Raw genomic sequence first — 16,081 nt, forward strand, 5'->3', positions numbered from 1 at the left:
GACCTCCTCCTTCCTTGGCCAACCCGTTGATAAGAGCTGAGCTGGCCCCTTTCCCAATCCCAAAAGAGAAACACCTACAATACAGTACAGTTTTCTTTAAATACACAAAGAATTAGAATATTAAACCTATTCTGGTAATTGGGCGGGTGTTTGGTATGCCTTATGTTGTGTGTGGTTTTACCTGTGAAAACCTGAATTCTTCTTCACCAGATTTAAAACGTCTTTGGTGTTCTCCACCTCTCCGTCAGTAAAGACAAATAGCTAGGGAGAAGAGTTACCATATCACTCTAAGTCACATCACATCATACCCAGAAGCATGCAGCTTGTGTTTAAAGTGATCTACATCATTTTTCAAGAGTTAGGTTAGATTATTGTTTCAGTAGTGTAAAAGAACTGGTTTCAAAACTACTTAAAATATAAAAGTAAAAGTAATATGTGGAAAAAAATTATGATATCAATATGCTTTTTTAAATTAAACTGCTTAACTTAAACTTTTCAAAAACTTAAAGTTTTGGAACAAATTAGCTTGTGGTTTGTGGGTGCGCAGAGCTTGCAGTGCATTTGAAAGGAGTTGTTTCTGCATCCAACCATTTTTAAAAATTCTTCCAGGTTTGGCCAGGGATGTAGAAGGGTTGGCTGGTCTTCTTCGCTACCAACCTACTTGCTGATGCTTGGTGGGGACATTTTGCTTGAGTTCTCTTGCGTCTCAGCCACGGATATCTTCGCACTAGGATACATTCGTCAGCTATTTCCAGGCTGGAAAGTGACGGGATTTGTGTCATGTGCAAGTGCACAATAGGGTGTTAGAAAGTATATGTTCATACTTCTCATCCAATCACAATCAAATTCACTCTATCCGGATGGCGCGATTTATCTGGATAGATATTTTTTTAATTTTTTTTATTTAACAATGACAAGACGGAATGAAAAAAAAGCCAAATGGAAATAGGAGTAACAAGGCTATTTTTAAGATGTCAAATGTACAAAGTACAGATTATTGCAGGACAATGTAAGGAGTAGAAATAAAAAAGTCTGCTGTAAAATAATTACTCTTGTAAAGTATACATAGATAACCAAAATTTCTACTTAAGTAAGGGAAAAAAGTATTTGTACTTTGTTACTTGACACCTCTGTTGACTGGAACAGTTTTGGGCCCATTGATGGGGATTGCTATAGACAAAATACACACTGCAATACACTGGTAAAAGCAAATTACGCTTAACCATGTATCCAGCTAATTTAAATAGGTCACATTACGGTGTGACGTGCCTCTAAGCCATATTTTCTGAGCACAGAAGACCCAGTTTGGGATGATTTGTGGTCGAGAGTAAAGCAGCAAAGTCAGATGATGGTCAGCACCTACAAGTCTGAGGCCATGGTAATCAATGAAATGCCCCTATTGGGTCAAAAGTTTGCCTTTTTCCTCTTATGCCCTAAAACAGGAGTGGCAAACTCAATTAGGTTAATATAATTTAAATTATGCTACCGACTCTTGCTTCTTTGCTCTAATTACACACTCAACTTAATTTTTAACGTCACTTACACCGCAATATTGTTTCTCTTATCATGGCAACCGCCTGTAAATAATTACCTTTGTTTGACGGCATTTTACTTACTCAGTCTACCATATTTCATTGTCTATTTCTTGCCTGTATTTCTTGCCTTGTATTTCTTGCCTTGTATTTTCTTTCGTGCTTACTTGTTGTGTGTGTTATTGTTTTGTTTTTTGTTGTTGCTGCTATGCTGCTACTGTAACGACAGAATTTCCCCGTCGTGGGATAAATAAAGTATAATCTAATCTAATCTAATTCCACCAAGAGCCACGCTGAAAAATAAGAATCACATCCAGGGCAGACATGTTTAGGTTATTCACATGCAGCAAAAAAAAGCAAGCATCTTGTATTGTATTATTGCATGTCTTATATAATCTTCTTATTTACAGCTTGGTCGACATAAAGACCCCAAAAAGTCAGCAAAAAAACTAACTTAGCCATCTAAGAAAGAACGACAAATAAAGCTGAACATTGGAGAAAAAAACGGGCAAAAAACATTGGCAAGCGTCAAAAAGGTCGGGAAAAACTACAAAAACTATTTGGGCCAAAGTTTATTGCGCATCTAAATTGACATGTGGGCCAGATCAAACTAATGAGGGGCCAAATTTGGCCCACGGGCCTTGAGTTTGACAAATGTGCCCTAAAAGAACTCAGCTGAGATGGTCTGCATTGCCTCCCTATTGAGGTGTTCTGGCCGTGCATATCTAACTAGAAAGAGATGTTGGAGGGGTTTTTATATCCCATCTGGGCTGAGACTTTCCTCAGGATGCCCTAGCTGGAAGACAAGGTTGAGGAGAAGAATGGGCCACATTTTTCCACCACAACCTGGACCAAACAAAATCACCAGGTAAGTCATGAAACAGAAACAGACTTGGTTCTAAGATGTCTATTCTCAGTGTAATGTCTAGGACCAAAGTTCAACCAAAATACCAACAACTTGATTCATGCTGAGATACCACTTAATATCACTCTTCCACTTGTTTGCATCTCTTCTCCCACCTTTGCACCATGACCACTGTGACACAAAAAATACCAAACAGACGGGCAAAGTCAATTTGTCAAAGTCAAAATTCTAAACAATCAAAGCATTCTAGTTCTGTAAGAGACAATTATGATTATGAGTTATTTATTATTAGTGTAGATGACGTAATATTATGTCATTTTTACTGGCTCGTGGTTCTTTTTAAACCTGTGTGTGTGTGCGTGTGCTTGTGTGTGAGCGTGCATGCATGCGTGTGTGTGTGTGTTACTTGTTTAGGTTGACTGGAAATGCAGGGTTGACTGTAAATATGTTCGAGGGGAATCAGGATCTCAGTTCTTCCCAGATCACCACCCATCCTTTTAACTTCCTTCAGAGCCTCTTCCATGGTCTCCTCATTATACTCCACACTCTTACTGCCACCACACACATACATGAAGGATGTCAGATGGTGGGTGGTTGAGTAACACCACCATCTTCTACAGAGCAACTTGGAATTCACATCCAGTCTGAGACCAAATTTTCTAAAGTCTAATCACAATCTTGTATGTTTAATTCATTCATAAAATGTTAGCAAATGAGTGGCATTAAATTAAATTAAACACTAAATATAATCAATTGTTTTGCAGAATCAGCCAATATCAATGATCGGTCTGCCGATAGAGCTGACATAAGTTACACGTGTACAATCAGTGATATCAAGTGTCATGAACCAGTGACTTACGGGAAGATGTGTTCATAGCTGGACCCAAAACTGTAGATGTTGAAATAGCAGCCTATTGGTAAGCTCTTCAACAGGAGCAGCAGAGTATCCTTAAGGGAAGAGAAAAAAGATAGTGAAGGCCACTGTTTCAGAGGGACACTGGTTAATGGACAGAGCTAACACATAATGAATACCCTGGCACTCTTTATACGGGATCCTGCCATACTGCCAGATCTATCCAGTAAGAACACAAACTCTCCACATGAGGCGTCTGAAGACATCACAGCCTGGGGGAACTCAGGGTACAGGCTCAGCATCACCACTGGATCACCCATCAGAGAACCTGAAACCCAGAGGAGAGACAGAAAAAAAAACATAAATCTGGCTTTGTATAATTTTTCCAACATATGTAATGTATAAGATGAAGATAATAAATACTAATGTGAACTCACCAGGCTTGGCAGAGGCTTGTCCTGCCTCCACCACAGCAGTGGGCTGGTAGGCATCTTTGTAATAAATCAGCAGTTCAATGTCTCGGTCAAACTTGTGTCCTGCAGCCATCTTGACCTGCACAAAACACACATTGCTTTCATTATTGAGGAAGAATTAAACAGCAGACACATCAGACCTCTACTTACCGAAGTCTTTGTTTGGTCTGTGTTGAGGTACTGGAGAGCATCCAGGGGATAGTTGGACTCTACTTTAGAGACTGGACGAGGAGAGGACACTTGAGCAGAGAAAGACAGACTGTAGGGCACCAGAGAGGCTGGAACAGAGGTCACTTCAATACAAACATCTTCATTTCCTGTAAATAACATGAGATAAGTTAGAGAATACTGTAAGTAAGTAAGTAAGTAAGTAAAATTTATTTATACAGTGCCTTTCACAGACAGGGTCACAAAGTGCTTTACAATGTGCATAGATAATAAAATATACTAGAAAATAGTCTAAGAATAGAATAAAGTACAAATACATAAGATAAAATTATCAATACATAAAAGACATGTTACCCAAAAGCTAGCAATTGAGTAACAATTGAGTCTTCACTTTTTCAGAGTCTGGGTACCATAGTGGCAAATACTCTATCCCCACGTCTTCAGACGAGTGTGTTGTTTGGATAACAGATTTTGGTTGATAGACCTGAGAGACAGGGAGGGGGTGTGTAGGTAGGGTGACCAGATGTCCCAAAAAATTTGTGACATTCCAAAATCCAAGCAGTTGTCCCAAATTCCGAATCCTACCCTAGTTGTCAAAATCAGAGCAAAGTCTCAAGATCAGACTCTTGAGTAGTTGTAGTCTGATAGAACATTAAACACTGTTCATGGTTATTGAGTTGCCCTGCAGCCATCTCCCGCCGGCTGCTCATTGGTTGCAATGATAACATCCATTGCTATTTTTCATTCATGTTTAAAGGGAGGCTCAGGCTATCCCGGGACACAATAAACATGTAGCTAAAAGAGCAGTTTTCAGTGGTTTTGAGGAGAAATATGAGAGAGAATCATCGACCAATTTTTTAGGTAGGCTACACTAAACCACGTAAAGCTTTTTCCTTGCCATGAATGAAGAAGAAAACTTTATGTAAGATAACTTCTATAATTGTTGGATTTTGGTTTAGTTTTTTCGACAATCTTAAGTGTTCATGAAGATATGGCCACGAGAAATTTGGTGATAATTGTTTAGGTACATTAAACCATGTCAAGCTTTTTTTCACGTTAAGGGATTTAGAATGTATGCATGCAACAGAAAAGCGTGTAGCCAGTGAAACAGCATATTCCTTCCTACCCATAGTATTAAAGTCACAGCCAAACCGGGAGATGAACTGCTGCTCGTGCAAGGCATTTCAGGCAGGGGGGATCAGCAAGACAGTAAAAGCAACACATTCTCACTCCCATCACAAAAAATACAGATGCCTGATCAGGTGCCTTTGGCATTGTTATTGACACGAAAAGTCTCCTCTCATATCAAAACATGCTTTATCCAAATGCGCTTGGTCGGGACTACTGGCTTCACTTTTGATGCAGTTAGGTTAAGGATAAGATCGTGGGTGGGCTTGTAAAAAGAACGTTTGTGTGACACTTGGGACAAAAAACGGGACAGCTGGATTTAGGAAAAGAAGAAAGCTAGAGTTGTTTTTAGGAAAAGAACAAGATAGTTGGATTAAAGTGACACAAGGGACACAAACCCCGGGCCGATATGGTGAAAGTCCTGTCTTGTTTGACCCATCCACCAACCCAACCATCTCCAATACGCAGAATCACACTACTCGCTACCATTGTCGCTCCTAATAATTCATCTTTAAACCGCGTAGCTTCTGCTATGTCAGGTGCGTTCGACACACGCTGAAAGGTGCTTTTTGCATATCTGACGCTGACAAACAAGTGATAATGGGTTGGTAAGAGACATTACAAAGTGAGAATGTTTGGCCAAGCAGAACTTTTGGTAAGAAACACTGAACATAAACAAAACCCAGTACAGCATTTGTGTTAGGATACAATAAGTTATATCAGCAAAATTAAAGTTTTCTATTATGTCACTATGTATTTTGGCCTCAATATCCCAGATTGTTTAGTGTGTACCTGGCAGCAAAATTGGAACACAAGTGTGGTGTGCACTAAGCTGAAGTTTAAAGTCCTGATGACAGTGTTGGCTGGGTTTCCTACCCCGAGGTTGGTAGCGAGGGTTGAGCACAGCAGGCAGACAAAACCTCAGCCCTTCATTAGCCTGCACAGCCAGCTCAGTGACGTACTCCAGCCTGATGGAGGCTGTCTCTCCTGGACGCAGACTGCCCACACTCAGAGAGAATATATCTGGACTCTGATCACTCTCCTCCAACAGGAAGACCTCCCTACCGGAGCTTAACGCATCTTCATACTCCTCTCGAGCCTGGAGGACAGATAACACATGTAGGTAACATTCACTGGGTTTTCAGACTCTGTTGTCTTGAGTAAATCTTCACCGTCCAGCTCACCTTCTGTTTCTCCTTCACCTCAGCTACAATCTCTGTCTGTCCGATCTTAGCACTGAAGTGACAGACAGCAGCATCTCCAGGCAGAGGGAAGACAAAAACAGCCTCCAGGGGTTTGTCCTCCTTGTTCTCATAGTTCAGAGTGGAGACCACTGTAGCCACATGGTCCCTCACCTCCACCTCCACCTCCACGCTCTTCAGAGGAACTGACCAACAAACATAAGAAAACACAATGAAACACAACAATTTAGGTTTATTCTTAATGGAATCGTTGCATTTAATTCAGAGGTGTCCCTGCTAACCAAGCTGATAGTTAAACACAGTTTGCAAAGTATGCAAAGCAAGATAAAATTAGTACCCGATAGCAATTCCAGCTAATATACATGTAAGCCTTTGCATTTCAAGTTTACATTAATATAGAAAAGTTATGGAGAAAATCTAACAGCTCTGTACCTGGTTCCTCCTGGGAAGTTAGCAGACCCCAGCAGTTTGTATCCATCGTAACTGTACAACAATTAAAAAGAAGATTTGAGGACTTCCTGCTGTAATTAGAAATGCTAACAAACATCTTATATCCTGGATTGTTTTCAGCAAATCAGCAATCAAATTTGTCTTTTATAAAAACTAATAAATATATTTAAGGTTATCTATCACTAACTATAATTAAGTCTAAAAGTATTTTCACCAAAAACATATTATAACCACTATGGGTATAACAGTGCTATGACAGGACTAAATGTGAGGGAAAACTACAAAAACGTATAATAGGCTCCATTTTATAAATTTACTGCACAAATCACCAACGTTACAAACTAAATAAACAACCCATTACTTTATGAATATAATTAGATTTGTAACAAATGTTGCTGAACAATTGATTGTCTCAGAAATAATTGCAATTAACAATATATTTGTTTCTTTTAGTCAATTATTATTATTATTTTTATAACTTTTTTCAGACAAATTAAAGTTTTGAATGAATCCCAGGATACATCTTTGGTTATATTACTCTTATGTGACCGGGGTTAATATGATAACACAAGAAACGTTGCACAGCCTATGAAGTAAACCACGCCTCTTTTTCTATCATAAAACCTTGTGTTATTTGCTTGAATTATCACAGAATTGACAATAGCACATTTATCCTCTTCAATAAAAAAACAAAACATTAACCATTAAAAATTGATTATTAAAATCACTATTGGCTAAACTAATGTGTGGCAAAATATTAATCACCGCTTCTTTACTTACACTTGTACCCCCTTGGCCCTTTTTGTTGCTATAAACGTGTATAGGGACAAGTGCCAACAGGTTAAGGATCCCAGAGAGGTGGGGGAAGAGCACTAGTGAGAGGAAGAAGTGGTACCCGAAGAGCAGGTAAGGAAGAGGAGGAATTGGAGGAAAAGGGAGGAGTTGGAAGAAGAGGAAGAAGTGGAGGAAGCAAAGAGTGGGTTTTTTTCAGCATGGCAGAAGAAAGCAACTGAGAACCTCACATCCGTTTTCACCTCCTCCAGGCCGTGGAAGAAACCTGCCTAAACCGTTCAGTTGATGCGTTAAGGGGTGGATCCTACAGAGCCCCCGACATGACATCCAAAACAAACAACTTATGGCCACAAAATGGTAATTTGTGGACATGAAATCTAATTTGTGGCCACAAAATAGTATTTTGGGGATAACGACGTAGTCTAACTATAATGCTGGCAGTTCTGCTAAAGGCCTACCTGTGTGGGGCGCATTGCTATCCAGAGCAAGCTAAAGGTGCAGTCATGGACAGAGATAATTTGATTCAATTGTATTTTAGGCTGGGAATGAGTTACAAAGACATTCTAAGAAGCCTGGTATTGCAAGGAATCGTTACTATTGAGAGGCAGTTAAACAGAATATTGAGAGCCAGGATGCTTTACCAGCAAAGGAACAACTTGGGTCACCACTTTCGGTAAAAAATTGTTGTTCATCAGAATCTGTAACCACAGAGGGCGTTGCTTCACATCGTCTTCCTAAGGAGAAAGAGAAAACCGCTGGTGACCACATTAACCATCTCAGGCATAGTAACATGCTTATCTGAAAGAAAATAAAATAAGTAAAGGTACATTTTCTTTTAAATATTGACCTACATTTAAAGACCTACATTTAAAACTTAAAATAATCATTGTCTACTGTAATGGACCAGGACATTGGGTACATTTTCAGATTATGTGACCCCACTGTATCTGCTTAATAAAGCAGTTAAACTTCAAAATATTGTTTGGGGTTGCTATGTCATCCCTTCACACTAATCCGGACACATGTTTTCTTATTTATAGTCATCACAGAGCCAGTACCTCAGAGGTTATATTATTGTTATGTTATAGTTAGGCTACGTTGTTATCCCCAAAACACTACTTTGTGGCCACAAATTAATTGTGGCTGTCATGTCTGGGGCTCCGTAGGATCAGGCATGCAAGAGGATTCCCCCCCGCTTCCTGATTAGGGCCAATTAAGACTGTTTTGTTTTGTCTTTTCTGTAGAAAATAACTGACCTTCCTTCAGTTTCCATTTCTTTTACTCAACAGGCACACATTTCTCATTGGACATCCCAGCAACCAACATCCCCATATAAGGTAACTCATCCTCCTCATGTTCTTCCAATCATTTATCTAAACAGTTGTTTGAGTGACTCTCAAACAACGACGTCATGTAGGCTGGAGTAATTCAAAGCAAGTTTCATAACAGAGTCTTTAGACCAGGGTCAATAAATGTTCACAAAAATATAGGGTAAACATTCAGTTAAAGTACTAGATTAAAATAGCAGTGTAAGATATCAAACAAAAGTCACATGTTTACGTTATAATTTGTGGGCTTTTGAAGGCTGGTGTTTCATTCAGATTGAATGGTTTTGAGTGGAGAGCTTCATTTTGAACAGAAAGTAGGAAGTTTGTGGAACTGGATGAGAAGTTATGAAAAAGTCTTTAGCGTTTTGAGAAAAGGAGGAATAAATTCCAGAAATGTGTTTAAGCAATCAAGAAAAACTGTAACATCCCAAATAAGTTTATTCAATGATGGATCCAAATTCACTTTAAGTAGGTTGTACTGGGAGGGAAAAGGTTAGCTAGGTATATGATACATTGCTTTGGCCCCTGGATAACCGAGTTTTACAAAAACACTACAGGTGATATTTATAAGCAGGAATAAATCCATCTGGTTCCGGCCTAGCTTTAGTTTAAAAAGCTAGATTGTTGAATTTTAAACAATCCATCCTCCAATCAAGGGTTTTTAAAAGAAAAAGAGAAAGATGTATGTTATAGTTTTAGTCCAATATGAAAGATAGCAATGATAACAGTAGCATTTAGAGCCAGATTTTTTGCATTAACAGACTCATAGTTGGCGTACAGCAATCAAAATTAAAATGGGTTAAAGTAGCTTTAACATAGCTGGACGAGGTGAACTTAAATTGCTTTGTTTGGTATCTGCTCCTCTCCAGATACAACACATTTTTTACAAACTACTTCTGGATGACAGTCAAGTGTCACATAATGCCCTGGTACCCAGAGAGAAATTATGCCATACACTTCAAAGAAAAAAATCTGAGAACTCCACAAACTGAAAAATTAATTGAATTGTCACAATGTAGTATGTATGCAAAGCAGGATAAAATGTGTGCCTGATGGCAATTACAGCTAACATAAGCAGTTGTATTTCAAGTTTGCATAAATAAGTACAAAAAAGGTAATGAAGACAGTCTGACATTTTTGTTGGTTTCCACTAGCTCTGTACCTGGTTCCTCCCGGGAAGATAGCAGACCACAGCAGTTCAACATCGTACCTGTACAACAAAGAAGATTTGAGACTGTAGGGATAAATGCTAATGATGTCGAGTGTTGCATGGGATGGTGGACCCAAGTGCAGAGAGCAGGCAGGCATAAGTTTAGCTTGAGGGTTTATTTAAATAAAAAGCAAAGTACAAACAAAGTCCTGAGAGGGGCAGGCAAAAACTAAATCCAGAGTGTGAAAACAAGAACAGGGAATCAAAAACAAAAAGCAGAACAAACCAGAAATAGAGATGAAAGGAAATCCAGGAAGCAAGGAACCAGACCAGCAGGTGGCCTGAACCTTAGAGGGCCACGCCTGTACTCAGAATCTGGAGTTACAATACAATATTGTTCTTTCATATAGGCTTCACCCTCTAAGTATCACGGTCGTAGAGAGTCCAAGAGGGAGGAGAACCAAAAGTCCATGGGCCGTGGAATGGAGGGCACCAGGGAACAGGGACAGTGACCAATTTGGAACTTGGGCCAGTAGGCATTTGGGAACAGAGATGCCGCGGCCAGCAGCAAAGACTGAACCTTCCGGAGGCCAAACTGGCCGGCGAAGGTAAAGCTACTCAGGCGGCCGAACAGTGCGGGGTAGGCTGTACCCCTCTGGAGGCCAAGCAGGACGGCAAAGGCAGTATTCCTCAGAAGGTCGAGCAGGAGAGCAAAGGCAGAGCCTCTCTGGCGACCGAGCATGAAGGCAATATCCCTCTGGAGGCATTCTGCAAAGGTTTTCCCTTCTCGAGACCGTTGGCAAAAGCGATACCCCTATGGAGGCCGTTGGTGAAGGCAAATCCCCTTTGGAGATTGGCGGCGTGGGCAAATTCCCTCTAGAGGCCAGCTGCGAAGGAGTTATCCCTCTGGCAGCCGAGCACGAGGGCAATATCCCTCTGGAGACCGGTTGCGAATCCCTTCTGGAGGCCGGCAGCAAAGGCAGTATCTCTAAGGCGGCTGTCGGCGGAGGCAAAACCCCTCTGCAGTCCGTTGGAGCCTCTCTAGAGGCTGGGGAAGCCGTCTAAGACCCTCTGGAGGCCAGGCAGAACGGTGATTGCTGACTCCCTATGGAGACCAAGCGACGGCAAAGACAGAACCCCTCTGAGAGCTAGGCAGGCGACCGGTCAGCTTGGCTGGAGACAGGCAACGGGTCAGCTGGGCTGGAGACAGGCAACAAGTCAGCTGGGCTGGAAACAGGTGGACCAGAGTCAGCAAACAAGCCAACAGGATCAGGAGTCGGCGGTTCCACCAACAAGGATACAGGTCAGCAAAGACTCTGGGAGCAAGGTTGGACGTATGAATGTTGGCTGAGGTTCTGGACCGCTGCACGTCAGCAGAAGGTACTGAAAGGCTGCACAGCACCAAGGGCCACGGCCCGCTGCACAGCACCGAGGGCTCCAGGCCACTGCACAGCACTGAGGGCTCCGGGCCGCTGCACAGCACCAAGGGCCCCGGTGTGCTGGAAAGCATGCGTTCCAATCTGCTGGACAACACATGCTCCAGTCCGCTGGACAGCACAGGCTCAGGGTTGAAGAGAGGTTGAAGCGGGGAATGGGGTTGGGACCCATATCAACCACATCCTCTCTTGTGGCCTCCACGGTTCTGAGAAACTGTAGCCAGACGTGTCCACTGCGGATTGATGGAAATCGAGGACTCAGGACTTGAGAGAGGTTGGCGCTGGACATGGCATTGGGAGCCATGTTGACCCTTTCTCCGTTTATGTCCCAGAGAATATAGCCAGGCGGGTCCCTACATAGGACTGTTTATTGTAGGGGTTGCCCGCAGAACAGGTAGCAGTAGAGCCGACAGACAGGAGTTCAGGGGAGCTGTTAGTTGCTGTGCTAGACCTTTCCCCTCCAGCAAGAAGGCTGGCTGCTCTGGCCTCCTCAGCCCTCTTAACACTCATAACAGCATACTGAAACAACGTCACAAACGTTTCTGGCTCTCCTTCAGGCTGAGGAATGACACGATTGGGAGAAGTAGAAACAGGAGCAGGATGGTTTATGAAAAACAAACCTGTAACCCTAATGCTAGTAGGCTGAGAAACAGGCTAACATAAATCAAACTTATTAGCAGGTGGAAGAGTAGGATTGGAGATGAAGAATCTTCACCCAAGGAGGAATAGAGTCTTTTAACCATGGTTTTGCTGATACCATCTCTTGAGCTTCCTACAATAAACTCCTTTCGGTACTCACTGTTAGCCTCCTTCCACACGTGCTTTAGCACCACCAAGTCAAAAAGAAGAGAGAGTTCATCCAACATAATCAACTCTGAATCCATACAGTAGTCAGCTGTGTTCATTGTGGCCAGATTGCACTATCACGACTCAAACAGGTGATAAAAGGTAAGTACTTGTATTTTCCAAAGAACAATGCAGGCAACAGTACAGCAGCAGCAGGCAGTAATCGTCGTCCAAAAGCAGACAGCAGTCCAATAACACTCAGGTAGGAAAAAGTACAAAAAAACTGGGGAAGCAAACTCGAAACAAAACGCTGGAAAGAGTGACATACTACAATCTGGCAGAGGTGAAGTGGGAATGGTGAGTCTTTAAGTGGGATGAGGGTAAGCTGAAGTAAACAGGTGAATCAAATTAGGGGCGAAGATGATAATTATACGAGCTGGAAAGCAGACAAAGGCAGGAAGACAATTGACCAAGGATGTAACCAAACAGTGGATTTCAAAACAAAACAGGAAGCAGATAAACAAACAGAAAACATGAAACACACTACAATAGAAACTTGACAAAACCATGACACTAAGGGCTACGCTATTGGGTTAGGTCAAAGCTGATGTAGTCCATGCCACCTGCGACACAGGGCCCAAAAGCAGAACGTAGTCTAAATTTCTCTCGATGCACTTCACAGGGCTATATCAGGGCTGTATCAGATAGTTGTTATTCTGATAAAAGACTGCCATAGTAGTGACTTGGCCTAGGTGGATTACAAGGCTCAGTCATTGTTCCAGTAGTGCATGATTATTGGAAAAATGTGCATGAGTTACACTTTATGACACGCATGGTTTTCTCTCAGCCCCCCTGTGAGCAAAGAGGGGGGGAGAGATTGCAGGCGAAACACATGCAACAGCGTGACATGATTATAGGCGTGCATGAGACATGATTTGACAGTGTATGGAAAAACCCTGCGTCCCACCTTGCACCTAACAGGAGAAGTGAGGAGATTACACAGTTGTCTCCAACACGCCTCTGAAGCAAGGCAAGGGGGAGGTGAACTGGAGTACGTAGCCCCGTGTTATCAGCTTTGACATCCATAAGTCCATGCGTGTCAGGAAGCTCCGCCGGGAGCGCTATGCCTTTCTGATCTGCCGCCTTTTTATGATCTCCGGCAGATCCAAGAAGAGGGCCTTAGCAATGGAGGATGGAGCCATTATCCGAGGGAATTGAGCCATTGGACTCGTGCCAGTAAAAAAAACTTCCTCCAGCGAGTCCTGGGTTGCCCAGGTGGCATCCCCTTTATCACTAGCCTGACAATCCAGAAAAAAACGTCTGCCAGCCAGTTAAGCTCTTTAGATGGCAGGCAGGCACAGAACTGGCAGGAGGCGTCGGGGGTGGGAGCCAGGCCGGCGGGGATAGAGGGCCGGTTGCAGGATTTAGCCGGTCCGGCAGGAGGGGCAGATACGAGCACCGCTGGAAGTCGAGATTGTCTTCATACTGCTAGCGTGAAGAGAAAATGGGAGCTGAGCAACGGTTCCACTCTGTTAATATACAGTATCGGCGGACGTATGTGGACGCAAGGGCGGGACAGAAGATCTTCACCACTGTGCATGCGCGAAGGGATGAACCCAATAGGGTAGACCTTAGGGTGAAGCCTATATGAAATACAACGAGGAAACAAGAGGCAGGTAACACAAGTGCTGGGATATAGGTGGAAAACATCAGGTAATCACGAGAGCAGGAAAACACAGGAAGAAAAATTTGACAGAACAAAACAGATAACCCAGACTGTCAAAATAAAACAGGAAACAGAACAGACACTCACGGAATGACACAAGACAAAACACAGGAGCAAACACGGACTATGACATCAAACAGTAAACAGAGAATAAACAGGGAACAGAACATAAAAGACAAGACATGACACCAAAACCAAAACAAATGACTGTAACATTATAGTCTGGATGTTTTTCATCAAATCAGCAATCAAAAATAGTTTTTTATAAAAACTAATAAATAAAAAGTCTAAAGGTATTTTCACATGAATGTCACCACAAACATATTATATCCAGTATTATCACCATGCTATGACCACAGGACTAAATGTGAGGAAAAACTACAAAAAGGTATAACAATTCCAAAAATATGCTCCATTTTATAAATTTGCTGTTCACATCACCAATGTACACCAAAGTACAACTTAAATAAAATACCCATCATATTAATAATATAATGGGTAATAATAAAATGTTGCTGAACAATTGATTGTCTCAGAAATAATTGTGATTAATATAATTTTATACTTCAGTCCAATTCAAACATATTTATTTATGTATTACTTTTTCAAACAAATTAAAGTTTTGAATGAATCCCAAGGTAGGCCTACATCTTTCGCTAGTTATGTGACCGAGATCTAATAACACTAATTTGGCTATACAGCCAATGGTAGCTAGGCTAAACAACGCCGCTTTTTTTATCATGAAACAGTGTATTTTTTTGATTAAAATGATATTGAATTGACAATAGAAAAATACATTAATCATTCAACAAAATTGAATTAGGTCTAACGTTACAAAAAGCAGTCAATGCCATAATAAAGATGTCTACGGTCAATACTGCTTCATATTGTCTTTACTCAGCCTATGTTTTTTTTCCAGGCATTTATTTTTTATACCGTCGGTTTAAAATGGTTCCGCCCCTCTGAAGTCTCAATTTTTTCCAACTGTTAACGTTATACTCAACTGTTTGTTTTTATATATTTTGACAGTTTGCTTGTTACTGAGATTTAAACAAGCAAGTTATAGAAATGACATAGAAAGGACATGAACAAGAACATGCCATTTCTATAAATGTAACTTGCTTGCTTGCTATCTCGATATACTCCTAAAAATGCATAAAGACAAATAGTTTCTGCTAACCAGGCTAACGTTATTTAAATAAACCCACAGGGGAACAATGCCTACCTCTGAGGACAGATGGGACAGATCGGTCCGAGACAGTTAAACGGCAACTTTGGATAAACTAAAGCAGAAAGATGTAGTCAGACAGACAAGACAGTCACGTATTTGGCACGCCCACGTTGAGCACCGCCCTGAATGCACACACTGCGCTCCAGAACCGAGTGCTGGATTTAACATCAAGAGAGCACCGGGTGGGTTGAGCTTGAATTACGATCTATGGTCCTTTCCATTTTTTTGTTATTGCCAGCAGTTCTTATCATAGGTTCTTCCTTCCTACTTGTCAAAAAAAAATTATAATAATAATATATATATATATATATATATTATATATATTATATATATAATATATATTATATACACTACCGGTCAAAAGTTTGGGTCACTTACAAATTTCCATGCCACTCCATTATAGACATAACACCAGCTGATCTGAGTGGGTGGCTGATCTTTATTCAATATCTTCATTGTCCATTATCAGCAACCATAGATCCAATGTTCCAGAGGCACATTCTGTTTACTAATCTGATATCATTTTAAAAAACTAACTGAGAAAACACTGGAGAATCCTTTTGCAATTATGTAAGGACATAATGTAATTTGAAAACTGCTGACCGGGTTAAAAAAAAAACAATGCAACTGACCTCAGCAGGTATTCTGTCTATAATGGAGTGCAATGCAAAAAATTCTAAGTGACCCCATACTTTTGACCGGTAGTGTATATAAATATGTATATCCCTTAGACTCAGCCGTAATCAAACAAACATTAGTTAGTTAGTTACTAACATTAGTTAGTTAAAAAAAACCATCAGGCAGCTCAAACTTCGTACAATGCGGAGAGAAAAGAATGCTGACGGCTCAACGTTGCATTTGCAATTTAGCGTGATCTAAAGTGCATTTAAGGCTGGTGTCACACAGTTTTACTGCACAATGACTTGAGCAGGTGTGAAGTCTCAAAGTAATCCATTAATGC

At 41.2% G+C, this 16,081-nt stretch overlaps 1 protein-coding gene and 1 long non-coding RNA gene across 4 annotated transcripts in view; one reads left to right on the plus strand and one right to left on the minus strand.

Annotated features, from left to right (window-relative positions):
* LOC116687091 (von Willebrand factor A domain-containing protein 5A) overlaps positions 1 to 15,323 on the minus strand; it is a 15,867-nt gene extending 544 nt beyond the window's left edge. The window contains exons 1-13 of one of the 3 annotated variants that reach the window (XM_032512209.1): positions 15,115 to 15,323; positions 9,954 to 10,001; positions 8,105 to 8,197; positions 6,654 to 6,704; positions 6,204 to 6,406; positions 5,896 to 6,118; positions 3,874 to 4,040; positions 3,688 to 3,802; positions 3,430 to 3,578; positions 3,257 to 3,345; positions 2,804 to 2,948; positions 182 to 261; positions 1 to 74 (exon numbers count right to left, since the gene is read on the minus strand). The exon at positions 1 to 74 is cut by the window's left edge and continues 41 nt beyond it. In XM_032512209.1, the coding sequence (XP_032368100.1) occupies positions 1 to 74; positions 182 to 261; positions 2,804 to 2,948; positions 3,257 to 3,345; positions 3,430 to 3,578; positions 3,688 to 3,802; positions 3,874 to 4,040; positions 5,896 to 6,118; positions 6,204 to 6,406; positions 6,654 to 6,704; positions 8,105 to 8,197; positions 9,954 to 9,996 (1,432 nt within the window). In that variant the 5' untranslated portion in view covers positions 9,997 to 10,001; positions 15,115 to 15,323. The remainder of the gene's footprint in view (positions 75 to 181; positions 262 to 2,803; positions 2,949 to 3,256; positions 3,346 to 3,429; positions 3,579 to 3,687; positions 3,803 to 3,873; positions 4,041 to 5,895; positions 6,119 to 6,203; positions 6,407 to 6,653; positions 6,705 to 8,104; positions 8,198 to 9,953; positions 10,002 to 15,114) is intronic. The other 2 variants (XM_032512210.1, XM_032512211.1) reach the window with 2 other exon arrangements.
* On the plus strand, positions 3,991 to 5,675 carry LOC116687103 (uncharacterized). Its single transcript, XR_004331466.1, has 3 exons — positions 3,991 to 4,077; positions 4,961 to 4,963; positions 5,635 to 5,675. It is a non-coding gene; the product is annotated as an uncharacterized LOC116687103 (long non-coding RNA).
* Positions 15,324 to 16,081: the final 758 nt, after the last annotated feature.

The sequence above is a fragment of the Etheostoma spectabile genome, chromosome 3 (genome assembly GCF_008692095.1).
Source record: "Etheostoma spectabile isolate EspeVRDwgs_2016 chromosome 3, UIUC_Espe_1.0, whole genome shotgun sequence".
NCBI lineage: Eukaryota > Metazoa > Chordata > Actinopteri > Perciformes > Percidae > Etheostoma > Etheostoma spectabile.